The following is a 17,713-nucleotide window of genomic DNA, read 5'->3' as shown; positions in this document are numbered from 1 at the left end:
TTTAAAAAATCTACAGGTTGTATGTTTTGAGTTACAGAATGAATGAATGAATGAAAAACTTATATAGCGTGGCACATGCGAACTGAATCGCCAACCGAATGCTGGTTGGTAAAGCGTTCCATAGTCTTGGACCTTGGAATGCAAACCTTCTTTCTCCTTTGGACTTATATCTGGCTTTGGGTACCTTGACCAGGTTTTGGCCAGTGGATCGCACAAGGCGATTGGAATTGTGGGGTTCTATCTTATCGCAAAGATATTGCAGAGCCTTCCTATGGATGCACTTCTGTGTCAGGCAGAGTGCTTTACAAGCAATGATGTATTTTACTGGCAGCCAGTGAAGGGTTCTCAACGAAGGTGAGATTGATTCCCATGTTTTTTTTCCAGTCACAAGTCTGGCGGCCGTATTCTGCACGACTTGCAGGCGAGTGATTTGGTATTTTGGCAGTCCGAGGTAGAGGGCATTTGCATAATCCAGTCTGGAGTTCACAATTGTCCCCACCACGACTGCTACGTCTTCCTTAAAGATAAATGGAATAAGTCTGCGTAGTAGGCGCAGCAGATGGTGAGAACTGTTGACTACTGACCCTATTTGTGCATCCATTGTCATGTAGGTGTCGAAAATGACCCAGAGACTTTTGACTTTGGTGCTAGGGGAGATGGTTTGGCCCAGAATGGGCGGGGGGGTCCAGGTTGTAGCCAGTTGACTCTTGCGACTGGCCCGAAACAGAAGAAGTTCTGTTTTGGAGCTGTTGAGTTTAAGATAACTCTTAGTCATCCAGTTTTCTATTAAAGAGAGACATTTCTCTAAACTGGGATGATGATCCTTTTTATTGCAGATGCGAAAATACAGTTGCGTGTCGTCTGCATATGAGTGATAGAGTAGTTTTTGGCTACTGATAATATCAAAAAGCGGGCGAAGATAGATGTTGAAGAGCACCGGTGACGGGGGATCCTTGGGGGACTCCGCATGACACCGTGCGCCTCTCAGATATGAAAGATCCCAGTTTAACTGTTTGTGATCGGTTTTCCAGGAAAGAGGAAAACCATGGTAAGTCATTTTCTGCGACTCTGGCTACCTCAGCCAGTCGCATTAGTAACAGTTTGTGATCTACCGTGTCAAAGGCTGCTCTTAGGTCCAGCAGAACCAGGAGACAGGATTCTCTTTCGTCTGCGGCCTCAAGGGCGTCGTCCCATATTTTGAGTAATGCTGTTTCCGTCCCGTGTCCGGGACGGAAGCCTGATTGTAATGGATCAAGTAGATTATGGGTATCTAGATGCTGTTGCACCACTGCTTTTTCCATTACCTTAGAGAGGACATTTAGGCCTGTTATGGGGCGGCGGTGAGTTGGGTCCTTGGGATCGAGGGTGGGTTTTTTCAAGATGGGCTGAATTGTGCACTCTTTCAGTAGGGAGGGCACTATGCCTTCCTTAAATGACTGGTTTATAAGCTGCGTGATCGGTGGTGCCAGGATGTCAACACATTCCTTCAGCAGCTTAGTGGGGATAATATCATTTGGCGCTGTGCTGTTTCGCAAAGTACCGATGGTATTTTTTGTAGCATCGATGGAGATGGGTTTCAGAGTGAACTTTGTTGATTGTAGAAAGTTTCTCTGGGTATTATGTGGTGGGCTGAGGGGGGTATTGTTTTGCAGAATGCTTTCCCGGATTCTCTCAATTTTGTTGATGAAGAAATCCGACAATTCATTGCAAAACTCTTGGGTGTCTGAGTCGGGGGCTTCAAGACATCCTGGATTCATGGTCTGAGTGACCATCTTAAAGAGTTCGCGGGGCGGTTTAGGGCACTGTTGATCGCCAAAGAAAAATGTTGTTTCTTGGCTTTGAAGATTTCTTTGATATTTTCTTGTTATTGCCTTGTAGATGATGAGGTTTTTCTCAGAAGCGCTTCTTTGCCAGGCGGCTTCCGCCCTTCTGCGCTCTTACTTCAGTAGTGACAGCTGGTTGTTGAACCAGCCGGACTTTCTTTTCTGGGTGCGGGCTTTGCGTTTCGGTGCAGAGGAGATCCAGGGCTAGAATTATTGCTCTCGCTCTAACGATCGCGGCGATACCTCACATGTGTGGTTTGAATACCGTTTACATATACGGCCACTACTCACGTATATGTTTGCTTCTGCGTGCGAACTCGTCGGGACTGGGCGCGTTTTCTGGCTCCTAACTTTTTTAGCTGGCTCCTAGATTCCAAGCAAATTTGTCAAACCCTGACTCACCTCTTCATAAAAAGAAATCAGGTGTGTCTGACAACTTTTGTCTTTCATGAATCCAATGTACTTACTATTGTGTTTTTTTTTTTTTTTTTTAAGGAATTATAAGGCGATCTATTCTGATGAACTTAATGTTTAGGGCTTAGCTATATATGTAATGTCATCACATATAGTACTGATTTAATCCCTTCCTTTGCAATATGTGACGCTGCAAGATTTCATGATGTATACTATTTTATTTCTGTAAATTAACAATTTTAGTTAAGATTTTTGGGGCCAATATACAGGTTTTCCACTTCAAAGCTGTGTGAATCATGTGTGAAAACATTTGTAAAATCACCTCTATGCGATCTGCCATTTCACTGACCTTTTTGAGTGCAGTCAAATCCTAATGGAAAAGCTGATGCATGACTTTGGAGGGACACAAATTTATTTTCCTGGTTTTGCTCCTGTTATCTGAAAATTAAATAGCAATTTAATATTTTTTGTATAATTGTCTTGTTTTCCAGATGGCACAATAAACAGTAGTGACAACATGCATGGCTTATATTATTCCATGTAGTCCATTGTTGCAAAATATTTACATACCACCATTTTGACTATAGTGATCAGTTCTAGCCAGCCTAAAGCTCTTGTTGGGCATGCATTTTTAAAGCTTATAGTCTTCTCTGCAGATAAAGCAGGGAATGAGAATAACAATGCACTGCTGTAAGCTGGCTAGGCTTGCAGAGCTGACTTTATAGGTTTATAGATCACTCTTTAGATTTGATTCAGTAAAGGTGGGATTATGCCTGTGTCAAAGCATGACCTCATAGTTCATACAATTTTTGCCTTTTTTTTTTCTCTGCTTTTCTCTGCTTTTCTGCGTCATCTTTTCTTCATTAAACAATGTTCAGGTAATAGAACAGGAAAGCAAAACTCCACAGCTCCAGTAAAATTGACTTCATTGCTGCCTGAATTACGTAGGACTCCTGTATGTTCAACACTTTAATTTGGTCATCACTATTTTGTATTTTAATTTTTCTTTACGGTGATAGTGACAGACAAAGACAAACACCTATATACTTAATACAAATAGAATAATAAAACAAGTGGATTAAAAAATAAAAATGTTAATTTTTTTTTACAGCAAACTAGAGAGCGGGTAAAATTGTTAATACAACTAGCTGATGGCTTTTGTGAAAAAGGACATGCACATTCATCAGAAATTAAAAAATGCATCACAGTTGTGGATAAAAGGTATAGAGATTTCTCTCTACGTATGGAGAAATATCGTACCTCATTGGAAAAAGCTCTTGGAATTTATTCGGATTCCAACAAGTCGGTAAGTGATGCAGTTTAGAAATGTTATGCTGGAAACTTATGATGGATGGTGCTGGGCGTGGATGTGGATACTGGATGGATGGATGATGCTGGGCATGGATGTGGATACTGGAGGGAAGGATGGATGGGGCTAGGCGTGGATGTTTATACATTGTGGAGAGGGATAGCTGATGCTAAGCATGCATTACAAAGGGACTCCCTCAAAGTCTTGCCTATAGTGTAGCATGCATTGCAAAGGGGGCCCATTGCTGTACTGCCTATAGTGTAATATGCATTACAGTGGGCGGAGGGGCAGGGGCATGAATTATAGAGGATGTGTATCTGAGTCTTGACTATAGAGAACAGAAGCATGCATTACAAAGGGGACCTATCAGAGCCCTGCCTATTGGATGGCATGGGGCCCATTAGTCCTTCTTATAGTTTAGCATGCATTACATGGGGGTAATATTGAAACCCCACCTAGAGGTTGGTAAAGGGGGTGTGTCCGAGTCCTCTTATAGGCACAGGTGCATTACAAAGCCCTGCCTATAATGTTACATACAATACGAAGGGGAGCAGTCAGGGCAGAAGCCATGCCAGCAGACAGATTGAGATAGTCCGAGTCCACATTTCCATTTATGTATGTCTATGGCCAGATGCACCTGGGTGGGGATGAAGATGATTGAGTAACATTGTAAAAATGTATGAGGATGGCTCTGCGTGGGGGTGAGGGTTGCATAGTGAAGAGAGGCTCTCCACAATGTAACTCTCATCTCCACCCAGAGCCATCCTCATCCATTTTCCACAATGTTACTCAATTACCCAAGCTTGTCAGCCTTAGGTGTCACATAGAAGGAGATTAAAATAAAGTCCAAATATACAGCACAGGGAGCACAGCAGCACACCAACTTTTTGTGACTTACCCTTAGACGCCTGTATTATACTGGGGACAGACTGACCTGGGAAATGGGAGGACTGTACTGGGGAACAGACTGATGTGGGGGGTTATATTAGGGGGCAGAGAGGACTGTCACAGTGTGCACAAAAACAATCTAACCCCCACCCAGATCAGCCTGTCACAGTGAACACAGCCACAATCCCAAACACCACCCCTCCCCCCACCCAGATGAGCCTGCCACAGTGTGCATAACCATAACCATAACCCCCCCCCCCCCCCAAAAAAAAAAAAAAAATCAGGCTGTCTGTGTGCACAGAAATAATTCAACCCCCATCCAGATCAGCCTGTCACAGTGTGCACAGCCACAATCAGTCATAGTGTGCACAATCACTCCCCCGTCCATGTTTACATACCTAAGGAGCATGTGGAATTTCTTTTCTCCCGTGTTTGTGCAGGTGCAGTTAGAATTACATCATTGCCCCGCCCCCTCTCCCTGATGCCGATCCCACCCACACACAATGGCCGGTCTGCTCCTGGATCTGTGTATGACTGGAAGGGAAGTCACACGATCCTATGACAAATAGCACAACTACACAGGACATCTGTGCAGGCTTCACAAGGAGCATGTGCATGTGTAGATTTCCTGCCCCCCCCTCTCTCTCTCCCTTGTCTGCTCTCATGTAGAGATGTGTAGAGCAGCAAGGGTTTTGAACGGCCGCTGACAAAGTAGAGCAGCCGGCAAGTGACTAGCACAGGCTGTGAAACTCCGGCTGTAAAAAAGACCTAGCGGGCAGCCCTGTGGGTGGGTACTGCTAGTGAAAGAAATGTGGCGGCTAATCAAACTTGTTTGCTCCCTTCTCCCTCTATAGCGGGCACTGGAGGGGGGAATGGGGGGGGGCAGCCAGGTGGGTCCCTTGGGATGCTCAGGCCCCTTACAGGAGTACTGCCTGTACCCCCCTGATGGTGGCCCTGCCCAAGACACTAGCTCCCTCTTTACACATTTCTTCCTTCACCTACTATACTTTTTACCAGTGGGCTTGTGTTACTATGTAAATGGCTAAACAGCTGGGCTTCAGCAAATCTTCAGATCACTTTTCTTTTTTTATATGCAGAGTATTCTTTTGCTCAAATGCTGGTCAACAGAGCTCCCATGCAATAAATGCCTCAAAGTTCAAAACTACTGAAGGCGCACACACATCGCAACAATTCTGTCCAATTCCTGTACTTTTTAGAAAGGTAAAACTTCTTGGTAAAATCCTTGGAACCAGGGGTAATAGACCTCTACCATTTATTTTTCATGGGAACAAGGTGGGCTTTGTACTTGGACAGCAAGCCAGAGGAATTTTCAAATGGGGATTTATCCTACCTTCTTACTATATCAATATAAAAAGCCTGGTTTCCTGCTATAGCTGGTCATTTAAAAGACCTTTGAGTCCTTATCCTGGGATTACTTGAAATACAATTTATAGATAGGGATTTTCTATGTTCTATATTTTTCTCCAATACACTGGTCACAGTCCCAATTATTTCATATATGTTGCATCCTCTAGTGCAGTGGTCTCCACACTGTGGGCCCTGGGGCCCGGATGTGGCCTTTTACTTGCCTATATCTGGCCCTTGGGACACTATTCCTCCCACTGATGTAGACACTATTGCCAACTGACCCCAACAATGGGGCTCCATTTCTCCCACTAACACCAACAACATTACACTAGTCATTCCACTGATGCCAACAATGGGGCCATATTCCTTCCCCCAATACCAAATGTGGTGAAGTTTATTCCTACGGATGCTTTCCACTCCCGCTGGCCAAAGTCTGGCCCTCGTAAAACCTTAAATACAATAAACTGTCCCTATCATTTTAAAGTTTGGAGACCCCTGCTCTAGTGCAGGTAATCCTTTTTTTTTTTTTGTGACTCCATGGTAGTTGCATGAGTCTGTAATTGGGTCGGCTTACTCTAGGTCAGACTGAATGGCTTTATAGGGCAGGCCTCTGATACCTCTCTCTGGTTCTAGAAGCTTGGAGAAGCTTCTGTAAGCTAGTGGGCGGAGGCTAGAAGGTCCTGATCTGCATAGTTGAAGGAAACTAAGGCCCTGACAGGGTGACTGAATCAGCCCTTAAATATGGTGGAGCCTGGCCAGCAGGAGAGTCAGGTGGAAGATGGAGTGAGGAAGCTGTGTCATGTGGCCTGGGAGGGGCCCCCGAGTTCAGAATGAATCTGCTTCCAGGTGGGTAACTGAGAGGAAGTACTGAGTGATCTGCACTATCCCATGGTCTCGGTTAGGAGACACCCTGGCTTCCGAAGAACATCGGGGGTCTGAATAGTTGTCTTTTCTGAGGCAGCAGGACTTCCAGGGTGAGTACGTCATCCCCCGGGACCAAAAAAGTTGCTGGATGTAATATCGAGCAAGCTTTTTTGGGGCTGTGCAAGTGAGCTGGGTCATCTCACTAAACAGCCAGGTGGATTGTTATTTTGAAGAAAGGGAACATAAAGCTCCTGCAAGTGGGAACTTTGGTAAAATTCTACCACATAGCTCCTGTAAAGGGGGGGTTTCCTTGTTAAGTTCATACAGACTGTTGCTGTTCTACAGGAAATACAGTCAAGTATATTTTAATGTTCTGGATTACATCGCAAAGGCAGTTGTCCTGATCATCCAAGTCAAATTGGGAATCCCATACCCAAGTTGTTTTCCCAATAAAACAACACCTAGAAAGTTATTGGACTGTTTTCTTGTCTTGGATTGGGATTTAAGAGTGTGTGTTGCCTGACTGTGCAGGAATAGGGGGACCCAGAATCCAGCGGCTTCTACAAAGGTAGTGCTACATGTGTGAGCTCACCCAGGATCTCTCTATGGTAACCTGCATGGCCATTGCCCACAACAACCGAAACCAGAGGACTGTAAATCTGTTGTCAAGCAAGCCAGAGAAGAGATGCTGTGTGGAGTAATCTGTAATCTAGAGCTTTGTTCTTGTATGAGTGCTGTTTCTGTGCAGTTGTCCATAGCAGGCATGTTGGGCCCTTGCATATCTGAAGTACAACAGTCTGTCTGCTGCCCCAAAAAGGCTGAAATAAAGACTGCTATGTATATGGTTGCTGCACGATGCTGCATACTGTTGCTCGTAGCAACTACAGTGGCCTGCAGCTGTCAACCAGTTGCCTCACAACGGCTGTGATCCATGTTCATCTTACTTCAAACCCTGTCAAAGCCTGTTTGAACAGTGTGATCCAGCTGTTTGTAGCCCGTAGCAACCGAGACAGCCTATCACTTTGTGCATTACAAGTACCCAACCGCCCAACAGTGGCTGGGTTTCAAGACTGTGCTCATGTATCCTGCTAATTTCAGTGGAGAATGTATGGATTCAGCTGTTGTCAGCCATAGTAACTGGTGTGAGTTACTGTGCTTTTGTGATCTTTCTGTGTCAGTTGCCCAACAAAGATTGAGGCTAAAGACTGTCCAGTACCAGATTCTGCTCAAGTCAGTGGGAAATGTTATACCCTTTGCTGTTGCCCGTAACAACTACCCCAGGCCACCACTACTATCAACACACATTTGCCTAACCATGGCTGGGCCAAGTTTTGCGTCAAGACAAGTCCTGCAAATGTCAGTACAAGTGGACTGTTTGAATTTCTAGCCAGGAAACAGTGACCTGTGAGCTTGTATACCAGTCAGCACAATCCAGCTTGGCTGCAAAGGGGTTAAACTCAGTGTGGAGACAGTTCGGCAGGACAGTGATGCTGGCGCCAGGATGTCTGGGTGGGGTGCGGAGCGGCACCTTAGCTCAAGCCCAGTACCCCCAGCACCTGAGAAAGAAGCAACATGGCAAGTCACCCACAAGCATGCCACCGGTTTCCGGACTTGCCTGGGGTGCGGTACCTGAATGCCGAGTGTGCAGCTGGAGCACCGAGGGAAATTCGCTCTCAGTATGATCAACGGTGTTTAAAGATTATGCCCCAGAGTGGTGCAATGATCAGTGCACAAATAAGTCTCCTGAAAAGAGACCACATTAACCATATTCTTGTAAAGATCATAGAGGACCTGTGACTGCTTAATGGGCTAATTTAGGCCACAAGCATTGAAGGAACATAAGCTGAAGGCCAGCATGATCCTTGGTAGTGTTCAAAGAGGGCCTGTTTTTTTTTTTTTTGGAAAAAAAAAAGGAGGAGGAAGGGGGGAAGGAAAGGATGAAAGAAAAGGATAGAGAAGAAGAAAAAGGGAACAAACTATAAGCAAAGAAAAAGAGAAGAATACTCTGTAAGAGTAGCAAAGCAAAATATAGTCGGCAGAGTATTGTTGGTCTTAATATTAAAGGAGAGAAACAGATTGTCTGTGACCTATTTGGGGAGGAGTAAGAAGCAAGTGTGATCAAGAGGCACCCACCAAATTGTTTGCATATAAAAATGTGTTACAAACAAACTGTAATCCATATATGGGAAAGTAGAGAAGCTTATGTACCCAGATGTCAATCAAGTCTAGCTAAGAAAAAAATACTACAGCATATCAAAGGTGGGAGACATACTGTGCAGAAGAATAACACTGAGAGGACACAATAGGGAATGAGTGGGTGTGCCCAGGAGTTCTGCATTGAAAAAAAATGGTGTGGTTTCCCCAGTAGATGTAATGCAACATAGGGGAGTAAACCCCCAGAGTTATGTGTACACTAACTATTGGTTACCTGTGTCTGGTTCTCTGCAAATGGTGCATCCTTGGATGAATTGGTTTTTAGCGGAGGTTCCCAAAACCTAAGAATCAGTTTAGGCGTTCCCCTGAGTTAAGAGATTGAAATAGGCTGCACTGGGGAAGAGAGGGGTGGGGCGTTGGGGTTTACCGGGAGACAGAGGACTGGTAAAATCATTTGGACTCCTTCAGCTGCAAATATTGGAGACCTGTTGTGCAAACCTGGCTCAGCATGCCTGCTCTGTTATTCCTTTTGGTCTTGGCATCAAAGATCAGCAGCAGCCTACTCATCTACATCAGCTATGAAGAAACATATTCATCCACACCAATCGGCCATGACCACTTTGACAATGCGAGACCCTGCCACTGTGTAAATGGTTGTAGAAGGCACATATGCAGAGTGCGGAACTCCGGAGTTTTGATTGTGTCAGGACCTTTGTTGTGTCTGCCGGGAGCTCTTCTTGCTGTGCCACCTGAGATGCTGGACGGCTTCCTGCCTTGGAAAACCTTACTTTTTATCTTTTTTCTGGTGAATCGTAAACACATTTGCTTATCCCATGAAGTTCCTATTTATGCAAGGGCTTAGCACTTACTGTTTGTCAGAATTGCGTGCTCTTCTCCAGCCAATATCTTACTCATTGTGATTCTACCAATGTCCATATCTTGAATATCAGTCTTTACTGACCTATGGCTTGTTACTCAACTATGCCATCAGTTGATCCCAACCTGCATCCACTAGTTACCAACGTTTGGCTTGTTTATCAAATATGAGTCTGCTTGATTTCTGCCTGCTGCATCTGCTACCACACCCCAACTTGCTTACCTCCTGGTGTGGTGATCTTGGGGACCGCAACCCTTGTACTAACATGCAGTGAAACACATCTTCCCCATCAGGAGCTCTGTTGAAGACCAGCTTCTGCTTAGATCCTGTTCCTTGGTTAAACATGCATCACCCCTCAGAGGGACCTGCTTGTGTAAGTTTCTCCCTGGTTTCTGTGTGAGCTTTTTCACTGCTATAGCTTCTGAGCCTGACCCTGACAAATTATGAGTGGAGAAAACTATTTTTATAGCTTTCTGCGGCTTTTGGAATTCCTGCATTTTGCTCCATAGTTTGGAGAGTTCAAAGTGCTATGGGAGGGGGAGAAATCTCCAACACAGTGTCAAGGTCTTGTTGAAGACCAGAAAGGGTGTGTGTTATAATGAAGACTTGCATAAAGCTCATGGCTCCAGCCAGAAGGGATGTGTGCTTGTGTCTGAAAACAGATTTGTGATCTTGTGTGAACATGTGGCGCTCTACTGAAGAGAGATTCCATGTCCATTGGGGTGTGAAAGTTAGAAAAGCTGAGAGAGCCTGGGAGACTGATAGTGTCAGGGAGACTGGTATAGACAGATTGAGGGGCCATGAGTGGGCCCATACAGCAGGGAGCTGTAACTAAAGGCTGAGTGAGCTAGAAGAGAGTTCAGAGTGACTCGTGCAGGAGCAGTGGTGCTGCTGAAGAGGGAGACAGATGTGGCTGTATTTTTCCTTGCCTGTTTTGCTGTGTGAAACAGAAACCCCTTGCATGGGGACACCTGATGTTAGTCATTTTCTTTTTCTTTTTCCCCAAACAATGGCCCGTTAAGCTTTAAAACCACAATTTGGACGGGTGTGGGCTGACTTGGAGGCAAATCAACACCTAAACCTTGGTTTTCCTCAAACCAATTAATCAAAACAGGCCCCCTTCTTTCATTGCTGCTGTGGTCCAGTTGTGATGCTCACAAGACCATTGTAGCTGTTTTTGGTTGTGGACACGGGTCAGCATAAGCACCCTGACTGGTCTGCAGCTGCACAGCCCCCAAAGGCAACAAACTGAAATGCACTCTGTCCTAACACCTTTCTATGAGCCAGCATTCACATTCTTAATGTAGCGCCTGGCTATTTTCAGAGCCGGTGCTATTGTAAATTTAAAGGGAGTTTAGAGAGGTAGTTGGCTCGGAACCTGTTATTTGGTTAAATTTTAGGGCCTCTGCTCCAGTTTTGGCTATACTGTTTGTGCATACTGTCATTGTCTGGGGTTGTGTTCCCACCCCAGGCCGACAGGTGGCAGCAGTAGGGTCAAGTGCAGTTGAATATTTCCTCCCAGTAGCCTATCAGGAGGGTTGGCCACCTCACTGTGCATGCTGTGAATGGGTATTTAAAGGGCAGACACGATTGGTTCAGGGTCGCTGTGTTTCCACCCTTGAACTTGGCAGTCGTCCCACCACCCCCGTGTGTGGCCCTCCTGGCCGGGATGTGTGTGTGTCGCGGTGTTCCTGGCTCCGGGACCATTCACCTAAATTGCGGATCCAGTGAGTCGACTGGGTCCCTATTTCGCAAAGTGGTCCTGTGCTGTCCGTCCAATTGGAGGAAGTTGACTGATGAGGAACCTGTCCGGGAGATACCGAGCACGAGGCTGGTGTTTCAGGAGAGTCCTAGGCTGGACGTGCGTCGCCTATCAGTTGCTGATTAAAACAAAAGCTATGTGAAGGAGAGCCCAGTGCTAAATCCAGTCAAAAGGGATTTTGGACCGCAATTTTCTCCAATCTTCAGGAGGGTCTGTGGCAGAGACTTAATCCTATCTATCCGAGTGACACTCTGGCTGCCAGGCTGGTGATAGATGCCTGTCCAGATGCACACTATACCCACTCCGGCTGGAGTGGTTAAGTAAAGTTGTCGCTGGAAGCAGGACTGTTTTCCATATACAGTTACACCTGAATCTGCTGTTTCCTATTTTCCTATCCTTTCACTCTCCTACTACTTATAATTTTTACCCAGATGGGTAATAAAAGCACAAAAAAGATATCTGTTGTGTGGACATTGCAGCTCTCATCCAGTACCCTAGACGGCGGAGATACAGAGGGTAACGTGCCACCCAAAACAAACCAGCAGCTCATTTGGGGGTAGTGCTACATTAGGAACTTGAGCTACATCCTCTCGATCTATAATGGCACCTGCCAGGATGTCCATTGCCCTCCTGTTATATTTTCTGACAATCAGTGATGTTCACTTTACCTGTCAGTGGTCATAATGGTATGGCTGAACGGTGTACACCTTAATGATGTACTGTGTTCACCTCAATGATGTTCAGTGTTAGGGACCACAATTTAAAGATGTGCCTATGTTCACAGGTATAATTATGAAATGATTACTAACTAAAGTATATTCATCAGCTGTTAATTGGAACATGCAGTTACAGCACTGTTTGTATTTTTATGCTGTCTGTTTTTACTTGCAGAGTAAAAGTTTGCAGTTGGACATTATTCCTGGTGGTACACCAGGATGCGAAGTAAAGCTTCGCGAAGCTACACATGAACTCAATGAAGAAAAGAGAAAATCTGCCCGTAGGAAAGAGTAAGTGCAATCAAAAAACACAGATCTCACCCATTATGAACAGGTCAATTTTTGTGTAACTAATTCTCCATTGTTAAAGACCTTCTTTCATTTAAACAGTTAAACATTAAAGTACCTTTAGCACCTTTTATTTTCTTTGCAACATTCTCTTACATTCTCCTACACACAGTGAATATAAAAAGTCTACACACCACTGTTAATATGTCGGGTTTCTGTGATGTAAAAATGAGACACAGATGAATCATTTCAGAATTTTGTCCGCCTTTTAGGTTGATCTATAAACTATACAACTCAGTTGAACAACAAGCTGAAATCTTTTTGGTGAAGGGAAGTAAAAATAAAATAATATGGTTGCATAAGTGTGCACACAGAACCACTTTCTCTTTTTGTCCATGGACGGACACAACTCCTTTAAATCTTGACAAGTGGGTTATGTTCCGTCTATTAGGAGAGGACTAGGCAGACATGTTTTGATATTTAAATATATGTAACTTTAACATAGTCAAACAGCCCCACCCAGGGGGTGGTCCCTCCAGTCATAACCCCTCACCCTGCAGCCATTAGCTCAGTTTTTGTTTTGCCTAGTAGAGGAGTAGGACCTGGCTCCCTTTGGGGCCAGAGTCCCGAAGAAACTTTTATTTTTTATTTATTTTATTTTTGTGATTCTTCTATCAACTGCCGGCTGGGGGACAGGCTGGATATTATAGATCCTTGTAGTCCCCCCAGTCCAGCCATTGAGCGTGAGCAGACCTTAGCTACGCGCTGGGTCAGCCACGACATACCCCATGGCTCCAGGGGTGGCCGGTGAGCATATGCTGGGCTGCTGACTGGGCTGCTGCTGTCTCACTCACAGTGGGCCGGGCCAACAGCTACTCTGTACCACTCGGTTGTGGGTCTGTCAGGGACGTGCCAGCAAGTCCTCGCAAGAACAGCTAAGTATGGTTCCTCCTACCTCGGCAGGATGGAACAGCTGGGCATTCCCGGGATTAGGGGTCCTCCCTTTCCCTGCTCTCTGTCTCCCTTTCCCCTCCTGCCCTAGGGGCAGCTGCGACCAGGGTGTACCTGTGGGGGGACTCCGGGTCCCAGTTGGGGACTGTGGGATGTCGGGTCTGTTTTCTGTGGGGGGTGGTCTGTCTCCTGGGAAGTCTCTGACTCGTCCAGTGCGGTGCTTAGGTGCCATTTTTTACAGCGCCAACACCATTTTTAGGTGTGCCTGTTTTTCTTTATTGAAATTTCTATTGGCGGCCATTTTGCACTGTGACACAGGTCGGCATTGCAGGCGCCCATTTTCTTGTGGTACGCACCCTTTTTTCTGAGGCATCTGGTTGCCATTTTGGAGTGAGTTTTGGCCTCTAGCACTGGCTTCCTGAACGGCGCGCAGCATAATCACCTCAGTTTTTTGCTTTCAAAGATTTTTATTTTCAAAGAAAAAAAAAGGGTATAAAAGGTACAGAACAATCATTCGTACAATCAGAGACAAAAAACAAATGGAAAACAAAACAAGCAAATCGGGGAAGACATGAACTCATGGAAGAGTATAGGGTCTGCCATAATCAGCAACCAAAATGAAGCAATAGATATGAACGACAGGGTTACTTAGACATAAAGCATTAAAATTGGGAAAAACCCAAAATTAACCCTGAGTATACCCAAAGGAAATATACAATCTTCCTCCACTTTGAGCAGAATAGACATGAGAGTGGCCCCAACCCAAACCCATGAGGCCCAAATCAAGAGGGCATTCGAAGAACCCCCACCCACCAGCACCCCAAAAGGGAACTCACTGTGCCAATGGGAGGAGGTCCCTCAAACCGCCCTAACCCAAGCAAAGGTCCCCACATAAACAAACTGTTCCCTGGATCAACGACAAAGGGAGTAAAAGCGGCTAAAAACATTTGTTCGAAAAAGGGAAAGCACAAAAGGAAAAAAAAAAGGGCAAGAAAGTGAAAAGAAGAAAGCAAAGAAGAGCAAAGAAAAGGGGAGAGAGGGGAGGATAAAAGGGGATAATACCATCACGATCAGCAAAGACAATCTGAAAAAGATTTATTTAAGTACCCGGGATGAGGGAAATACCCATAAACTGAGCCCAGGGACCCCAGACCAATTCAAAGTTAGGCATTGAATCATTTAACATAGCATTCACCTTTTCCTGAGACATGATCCATGAGATCTTCCTGAACGCCACCTTACTAGAGACACTCAGAATTTTCCAGGCTCTGGTCAATGTGATTTTCGCCCCAAGTAATATAAAGTGAATTAATCTATGTGTCGGTTTAGAAATTCCAGGAAAATGAGCGTTCAGCAAGACGAACTCCAGATGCCTCATAATCTCGTAATCAGTAACTTTCTTAACAGTCAAAAGGACCTTCCTCCAGAAAGGCCTAAACCTGGGACATTCCCACCAAATATGAGCGAATGAGCCCAACAGCTGACACCCCCGAAAGCATAGAGGATCAGCCGAAGGGAAAATTTTCGCCAATCTAGTGGGTGTAAGGTACCATCTAGTCAGGACCTTCAGGCTAGCTTCATTGAGGGAAATATTGATGATACCTTTAAATGCAGAAGAGACAGCTATCTGCCAGGTCTCCAGGCTCCACTTAAATTGAAAGTCCTCCTCCCAAGCCTGCATGAAGGAGGACTTATCAGCAGGTGAGGAAAGTGACGCATAGGTAACAGAGATACCCCCTCTCTTCTCGATGGACTGACTACACCATAATTCAAAATCAGCGAATTTGGGGGGGGGGGACGGTTTGGAGGACCAAATGCTATGGAGAAAATGACTAATTTGATTAAAGCGAAATCTCTCCGACTGCGGGAGTTCTAAATTACTTACACAATAAGCAAGGGAGACAGGACCACTAGGAGTGAAAAACTGACTCAAGCGATACAGTCCCCTGTCGAGCCACCATTTAAAAGCTTTTATGTCTAGTCCAGGGGGGAAATTTGGATTACGAAAGATATGAGACAATGGTCTGACTTCAGAAGTGAGGTTGGAATTTTATTTCAATTTATCCCATAACGCATAGGAGTGAGAAAGAGTAGGGGCTAGGATAGGAGGTCTACATTTGGGGGTCATCCAGGAGAGAAAATCCAGAGTATTAAGGGAAACTGCCTGCCTTTCAATCTGTACCCAATCCGGTTTATCCCACTTAGTAAAGATTATGGAGAATTGAGCTAATCTTGATGCTAAGTAATATTTGAAGAAGTGGGGCAAAACCAAGACACCGTGTTTTCTTGAGTGAAAGAGGGTTTGTTGTTTAATCCTATATCCCAAGCCACCCCAAATAAATTTCAAAATTTTGCTCTGGAAGGACTTCAGGTGATGCGAGGATAATTCTGGACATAAAGAGTTTCAAATTTAGATGTAAGGAAGATACCCAGATATTTAATAGCAGAGTCGCTCCACTCAAACCGGATCAAGTGAGACAATGAGCGCAAGAGATTTAGAGAAGTTAACTTGTAAACCCGAGACGGCCCCAAAAGCAGCTAAAATCTTATTTAAATTGGGGATAGAAATCAAAGGGGACGTGATGAAGAGAATTAAATGGTCGGCAAATAATCGACACTTGTGTATCTTGGAGCCACAGGTAACCCCCAAAACGTCGGGATGTTCTCGAATCGCGATGGCAAGCGTTTCCATAGCCATAGCAAATATTATCGGGGACAAAGGGCACCCCTGCCTTGTACCTCTAGCTATTTGAAACGGGGAAGAGTAATACCCCTGAAGACGAATACGCGCTGTAGGGGAGGAATATAGAGCTTTCAAAGCACCAATAAAACGACTAACTAACCCTAACTAACTAACCCCATCTATCAAGAAGCGTAAAAATATAGGGCCAGGAGACCGTGTCAAATGCTTTTTGTATATCCAAGGAAAGGAGCATACCCCGCTGCTTTGGACCACCTGGCCAGTTATATTGGAGGATCGATACAATATCGATGGCTCTCCTAGTTTGGTCGGGACCCTGCCTCCCCGGAATAAAACCCACTTGGTCCTTATGGATGTATAAGCTGATAAAGGAGTTTAATCTATTAGAAAACATTTTGGTGAGGATTTTAACGTCGTTATTCATCAGAGAGATTGGCCTATAGTTCCCTACCTCTTCCGGATTCTTATCGGGTTTGGGTATGACGGTTATGAAGGCTGCATTTAGCTCAGAAATAAGGGGCTTACCGGACACTTTTTCATTGAAAAATTTTGTCATGAAAGGGGCTAACAACAATATTTTATAATATGGAACTGAAAAGCCGTCCGGACCAAGCGCCGAACCCCTTTTCAAACTTTTAATGACCTCCAGGGTTTCATCCACCGAAATTGGATCTTCCATGGTGGTTTTATGCTCTACCGACAGTTTAGGGATAGGGAGGGTATCAAGATACTGCGAGACATCACTCACAGAAGCCTGTTGACCAGCATCATATAATTTACCATAGAAGTCTCTGAAAGCTAAAAGAATTTTAGATGGATCGGAAGTCGTGGTCTGTTGATGAGTCCTAATCCTAGGAAGAGTGAAAAATTTCGACCTAGGGGAAAGTTTATTGGCAAGCATTATGCCCAACTTCTCCCTCTGAGAATAAAATTTAGCTCCACTCCATCTAATCAGTTTTTCAGCTCGAGTAGTAAGGGCAAGATTAAGTTCCAATCTAGTGGCATCTATTTGGGATATATGGACACTGGAGGGATCTGCTTTATGTTGGGCTCTAAGAGATGTGTACAATTTTTCGAGTCTGTCAATGTTCACCTTCCTTTCTCTTTTTAATTTAGAGGCCAATTGAATAAACTTCCCTCTAATGGTAGCTTTATGGGCTGCCCAGAAAACCTCGGCCGAGACATCCCCAGTATTGTTTAAGTTAAAATATTCAGAAAGGGCCTTATTAATGTCAACCACATTGATAGGGTTAGATAAGAGAGATTCATTGAGTCTCCACTGGAAGGGTTTGGGTCGGTGCGAGGGATTACAAATATAAGTTATGACTATGGAGTGATCTGAAAGAGAAGAATCTAAAATTTTGGATCCGGTAACATTGGGCAAATGGCACGTAGAGATAAGTATATGGTCAATCCTAGCGTAGGATTGATAGGGGAAGGAAACATGGGTATAGTCCCTAGTCGTAGGGTTTTGCTCCCGCCAGACATCTGCTAAACCTTGCGAGTGAATATTTAAGCTAGCTCTAGTGGGACGAGTCAAAGTAATTTTAGTCTTGTTAGATTTATCCAACCCTTGATCAAGCGCAAGATTGGAGTCA

The 17,713-nt window shown here is 44.7% G+C and overlaps 1 protein-coding gene across 6 annotated transcripts in view; it reads left to right on the top strand.

Annotated features, from left to right (window-relative positions):
- TRIO (trio Rho guanine nucleotide exchange factor) overlaps window positions 1–17,713 on the top strand; it is a 1,129,982-nt gene that overhangs the window by 483,467 nt on the left and 628,802 nt on the right. For all 6 annotated transcript variants that reach the window (XM_040353401.1, XM_040353397.1, XM_040353396.1 and 3 more), the window contains 2 exons: window positions 3,349–3,543; window positions 12,351–12,466. In XM_040353401.1, coding sequence (XP_040209335.1) covers window positions 3,349–3,543; window positions 12,351–12,466 — 311 coding nt within the window. The remainder of the gene's footprint in view (window positions 1–3,348; window positions 3,544–12,350; window positions 12,467–17,713) is intronic.

The sequence above is a fragment of the Rana temporaria genome, chromosome 5, assembly GCF_905171775.1.
Source record: "Rana temporaria chromosome 5, aRanTem1.1, whole genome shotgun sequence".
NCBI classification, from domain to species: domain Eukaryota; kingdom Metazoa; phylum Chordata; class Amphibia; order Anura; family Ranidae; genus Rana; species Rana temporaria.
This window is presented reverse-complemented; position numbering and strand designations above follow the sequence as displayed.